This window comes from Geotrypetes seraphini, chromosome 13 (genome assembly GCF_902459505.1).
Source record: "Geotrypetes seraphini chromosome 13, aGeoSer1.1, whole genome shotgun sequence".
In the NCBI taxonomy this organism is placed as follows: Eukaryota; Metazoa; Chordata; class Amphibia; order Gymnophiona; family Dermophiidae; genus Geotrypetes; species Geotrypetes seraphini.
In genome coordinates, this window is record NC_047096.1 from 37,706,761 (window position 1) to 37,712,760 (window position 6,000).

The window sequence follows — 6,000 nt, forward strand, 5'->3', positions numbered from 1 at the left end:
TGAGGGGTTTTTCTTTTATATGTGATAAATCCCATGAGCTCTATGTCTCCGCTCTGACCTGCTCTGTACCACCCACCTCGTTCCCATCTAATATCTGCACTTGGTCCCTCAGCTATATGCTAAGCTGTATTGTAGAAAAGCATGAGCATCCTATCTACGTTATTTGAATGTTTTGATTTGTGCTTATTAGGTGTTTCACGAGTATTATGCATTATGTCTCTACTTTGAATTTCAATGCTGCTAATTCGTATATTTTTGAAACTGTTTCATGGTGGTTTTAAAATTTGCTAATTTTATTTACCTTATTATTGTGTGCTCTTAACAAAACTGTAAGTTTTATGTTGAATTGTATTTGCTGTACACTGCTTTGTATGAATCTCTTCATAAATGCGGTTAATAAATCCCAATCAATCAATCAATATCTGTGGATCTGATTACATGTCACCGAAGGGCATGCAAAGCTAATTTTATCCTGTGTGCTAAAAATGGCATTAGTTTCCAATTCATGTTGCCAACAAGAAGCCTACCACTTTTTCCCATATTTTCTCAGTATACAGTGCACTGTAAACCATCCAGGCAGTCTTTTATTGCAAGTGGCACGAGTATATTGAGTGTCATACATAAACATGTGCATGTTTAAATGGCTGCTGTAAAGGGAGGGCACTTTTTTTAGCAGGTGCATGGTCTAGGTCTGAAAACCTCCTGCCCAGCAGCTCAAAGTGCAAGAATGCATGGAGAAGTCCCCACCCACTCTTCCTCAACATCAAGGAGAGGGTATCCAGCCTGCCTTCCCTTCCCAGAGCATCAATGGCAAGTCCTTCCTCACATCCAGTAACATCAGTAGGATGATTGATTATGGCATAATCATGCCGGTATTAATAACTCTGCATTGTAACACTACCACAGAGCTCCGTGTATTTCAGTATAGAGCCCATGTTTTGTAACACTTCACACAAGCTCTTTGTAACTCTGTATGATAACATCTCTACAGAAGCTCATACAGCGTACCATCTTTACAGAAGCCCATGTAAACCGCTCTGAATTGACTCCCCAATCATTAGTAGCGGTATAGAAGATCTCAATAAATATAAACATCCCCCTCCTCTATCAATGTTACGCCTATGAATACCCCCCAGTTCATCCAGAACCACCCATACCAGTGTTATTATTTAAGAACATAAGCATTGCCTCTGCCAGGTCAGACCAGGGGTCCATCGTGTCTAGCAGTCCGCTCCCGTGGCGGCCCCCCAGGTCCATGACCTGTAAGTGGTCCTTTACCTAAATTGTTTATTCCCTGTTCATTTAGTACCTGTACTTATACCCTTCAATCCCCTTCTCCTTCAGGAAGTCATCCAATCCTTTTTTGAAGCCCAATATTGTAGTCTGCCCTATCGCCTCCTCCGGGAGCGCATTCCAGGTGTCCACCACCCTCTGAGTGAAGAAGAACTTCCTAGAGTTCGTTCTGAATTTGTCTCCTTTCAATTTTTCTGAATGCCCCCTTGTTTTTGTTGGCCCGGTTAACCTGAAGAATCTGTTCTTCTCCACCTTCTCTATGCTTTCATGATTTTATTTGGGTAGTTAAGGAGATGGTTTCCCCTCTTAGGCAACCTATTATAAAACTAGATAGGTGCCTTTAAGCCTATTTTATAAAGAAACATAGGCCCCTTTAAAATACTAGCACATTTTAAACCAGGGCTTGTCAAAGTCCCTCCTCGAGGGCTGCAATCCAGTTGGGTTTTCAGGATTTCCCCAATGAATACGCATGAGATCTATTAGCATACAATGAAAGCAGTGCATGCAAATAGATCTCGTGCATATTCATTGGGGAAATCCCAAAACTTGACAGGATTGCGGCCCTCGAGGAGGGACTTTGACACCCCTGTTTTAAGCTGTGGCTAAAGTGCGGCCACATACATTGATGGCAGCTAAGAAGCTACCTATGAGGATAATTTTATAACAGGTAACACAGGTAGTGAAAAGTCCTTTACAGAACTATTTCCTTAAGGCAGGGGTGTCCAATGTTGGTCCTCGAGGGCCGCAATCCAGTCGGGTTTTCAGGATTTCCCCAATGAATATGCATGAGATCTATTAGCATACAATGAAAGCAGTGCATGTAAATAGACCTCATGTATATTCATTGGGGAAATCCTGAAAACCCGACTGGACTGCGGCCCTCGAGGACCGACATTGGACACCCCTGCCTTAAGGGTTTTAGCATTAGGGTTGCTAACTCACCCCAGGTGGACTCAACAGCTATGGTTACCAGCTAATCCCAGATGAACCAATCCTGGGTTTCCCCCATAGAACAGTGTTTATTTATTTTGGGGAGAAGCCTTCTAAGGGAAGGGAGTAAACCCAGGACTGGATCAGTCTGTTCTGTCCGTCTGGGATTACTCCTCCCTGGGCACGGTGAAGAAGTTTGCTCAGTACGGGGGTGCTGAAAGCATCCTGTGTATCCTCAGAGCAGACACCTTAGTCTGGCCGGGCTATTCGGCATCCATGCTTGTTGTTAATAACCCTCAGAAAATCAATCCCCAGATGCATTTAAAATTAGTGAAATGTAAAGCCATATAACTGCTTTAATACATGGGATGCCATCTATGGCGCTCGGGAGCCTTGTGCTTCACGCTGGAGGTCTCCATTTGGAGATAACGTTTACACTGCCATATATCTCTTTGTCTGATTATTAGGGAATGGTGGTGGTTCTTTTTTTTTTTCTCCTAATCAGTAACAAAACACTTTTCCATCATGTTTCCAGTTCTGCTCTTTTCTACTGCAAATGGTTATAATACTCATAAAAAAAAAAATTTAAATAAAATCTATCTATCTATATATATATATCAGGAAACACCCTCGCAGGCAATAATTAAAATAATCCAATTCTACTTTTTAAAGCGCATAACCATAATTATAACACTTATTATAACCCAAGTGGAGTTCCACTGGATCCTGAATAAAGTCAAAAGAAAATCTCTGCCCAGAAACTGGACCACAGATTCATGCAGCTGTAAAAATAAATCTCCAGCAGATCCCTCTTCTAATGCACTAGAAAAGCCACGATAATAACGATCTGAGCCCCCCCTCCCCTCCCTTCGTGCGGGAGTGCTAAAACGCAAGACAGGGAGTATGCCGCACCACCTACCCATGAGGAGCACCACCAGTGAAGCTACAGAGGCGATCTTCCTCAAGGCAGCCATTATCCTCTCCGGGAACGTCTCCCAGGCTCGGCCCAGCCGCGAGAAGAATGGGTTTCTCCTCCGAGCACGGTCCACAGAGCCCGCCTGGCTCCCGAGCTCTCCAGAACGGGCCGGGCAGAGGGCGATGGACTCCCCCCCCTTCTGCCACCTCTCTACCTTTTGGATGCTTAATTCGGTAAGGGGTGGGAACTGCAAAAGCTCAGGCTAGCCCCTGAGGCTTTATTTAAAGCGGCATTGCTTTCCTTAGCAAAAAAAAAAAAAAAAAAAAAACCCACACAAATACAGCTACACAAAATAGCCGCTGTAGCTTCCAGCATACATTGCTGTCATTCTGTGTTGACGTTTTGCTGTCTTCACTGTGAGACCTGAACGTGCGCTGTCTGCTCAGCGTCCCTCTCTGGGATTGAGGAGGGCAAGAGCTCATCGCGTAGACGCTGCACCTACACATTTACGTGGCTCCTACGTCAACTAGAAAATTTAGAAGCTGATGCTCTTTATGTCAGCAGTCAGTGAAGCAAAGAGGAAGGGAGAGAAAGAGAATGCAGACTCCGAGCCTGATTGCCCCTCTCCTCTCTCCCCCTTCTTTTTACATCAGGTCCCATTCCCCCAGCCTGGATCCTGGAGACTGGAGGAAGTGGAGGTGATTGTAGCCCTGAGGGATTATTAGGGGGACACAGGTTATAGTCCTCAAACAATTCCAGATGCTGCACTAGAGAGGCCAAAGGGATCAGTGAGCGTTGCGGAAATAGAAGTGGAGGCCCCCTGTTTTGCTACGGGGATGCTGTTTATTCCTTGAGAGCATTTTTTTTATCCCAGGACAAGCAGGCAGCCTTTTCTCACATATGGGTGATGTCATCGACGGAGCCCGGATGCGGACGCCTCACAAGCAGACTTGCTTGAAGAAACTCAAAGTTTCGAGTCGCCCGCACCGCGCATGCGCAAGTGACCAGCGCAGGGCACGTCTCAGTCCTCAGTTTTCCGCGGAGCCGAGAAGTCCGTCTTTGACTCTCTGCGTTTAATTTCGTTACTTTGTGCCTTCTCTGAACCGCAGTTTGTATTTTTTTCCTCACGAATCGCTGTTCTTATTTTATTTCTTTCATTTTTAGTTTAAAAAATTTTTTTTTCATCTTCTGTCCATTTGCTGGGACAGGCCGCTCGGCCACAGCCCGAGAGCTTCGATCTTGCGGCAGCTATTTTTACTTCTATATCCCGGCCTGTCACGGGCTTCAAGAAGTGTAGCATGTGCCAGCATGCGATTTCTCTTATGGACCCACACCGTCGCTGCCTCAAGTGCCATGGGCCGAAACATCATCCGAAGTCGTGCCTGCGCTGTGCTACGCTTCAACCTCGAGCCTTCAATCGTTGTTGTATTTTGGTGGACAAGCTCTTCGAGATGGATTCTTCTTCTGATCCCTCGACTTCAAAAGCGACCTCGGCCTTGACTCCTACCGAGGTTCCTCCTGCTTCTACTGCTTCCACCTCGAGCCTCATCAGACCTTCGTCGTTTGCAGCGGCTCTTTCTTTGATGACATCTGCTGTATCTTCCCCTGTTTCCTCATGTCAGATAGCTCAGCAGACAGTTCCAGCAGTAGTGATTAAAGTGCCTAAGACTTCCAAGTCGAAGCACACTCACACTGCCTCGAGGGAACCTCCAGCCAAAGCAGGTGGTCCGGTTTCAGACGCAGATCCATCCTTGCCAGCTTCTTTCCAGATCATGTTGGAGAAGCAATTCATTCAGTTCCTTACTAATATGGGACCGAAGTTTATCCAGCCTGGGCATTCAGAAGCCTCCCGCGAGGTCGAGCCGCTTCCTTTGCCTCAGTCTGAGATTACACACTCTTTGCAGGGAGCAGAGTCTCTGCGAGTGTCTGGTCTGGCATCTAAGCACGTGAAGCAAGGAGCAGAATCTTTGCAAGTGCCTCAACAGGAATCCTCACACTCTATACAAGGAGCAGAGTCTTTGGGAGTGCATCGAGGTTCCTCCATCAAGCCTCTGGAGCTTCGATCTACAGCCTCCAGTCCTATTCATTCTTTGATAGCATCGGCTGCTTCCATCTCCGAGGCGAAGTCTCCTCAATCTTCGAGATTTGCTTCCAGGCACAGTTCTCATCGACGATTGAGGCCTTCATCGAGGCATCCTTCCAGGCATAGTTCTTCTTCTAAAGAAAGACCTACTTCAACTAAGCCTTGATCTACCCCCTACTTCGACTAGACCACCGACTCCTCGCGGTTTCAATTACCTTGTCCAAGTCACCATATTCCTTTGATGCCTTTTTTCCTGCCGAAGCTTCATCTTCGACCCAGGATGCCTCGACATCCTTGAGTCCTTCTCGAGGCAAAGCATTGGCAGATCAGCTATCTTTCTCATCTTTTCTTTGTCAGATGGCTGTGGACTTGGATCTTCAATTAGATACTGGCTCCAAATACTCTAAGGAGTATCTAGAAGTCATGCATCTTCCTCAAGTTTCAAGTTTCAAGTTTATTAGGATTTTATATACCGCCTATCAAGGTTATCTAAGCGGTTTTTACAATCAGGTACTCAAGTATTTTCCCTCTCTGTCCCGGTGGGCTCACAATCTATCTAACGTACCTCCAGCAGAGTCACTTAAGCTTCTTCTTCATAAGCTTTTAAATCAGACTTTTGGTCAATGCATGGACACACCATTTTCCATACCAGCTGTTCCAGGAAAACTGAACTCTAGGTATAAAACTGTGCATCGCAAAGGATTAGATAACTCACAGTTATCTCATCAATCCCTGCTTGTCGAGTCCTCCTTAAAGAGGTCCCATCCTTCCAAGGTTT

General features: G+C 45.6%; 1 protein-coding gene across 1 annotated transcript in view; it reads right to left on the minus strand.

The window, feature by feature from the left end:
* The window catches only part of SCN3B (sodium voltage-gated channel beta subunit 3), a 39,587-nt gene extending 36,167 nt beyond the window's left edge, over positions 1-3,420 (minus strand). The window contains exon 1 of the mRNA XM_033917279.1: positions 3,143-3,420. Coding sequence (XP_033773170.1) covers positions 3,143-3,197 — 55 coding nt within the window. The 5' untranslated portion in view covers positions 3,198-3,420. The remainder of the gene's footprint in view (positions 1-3,142) is intronic.
* Between the last annotated feature and the right edge of the window lie 2,580 nt (positions 3,421-6,000).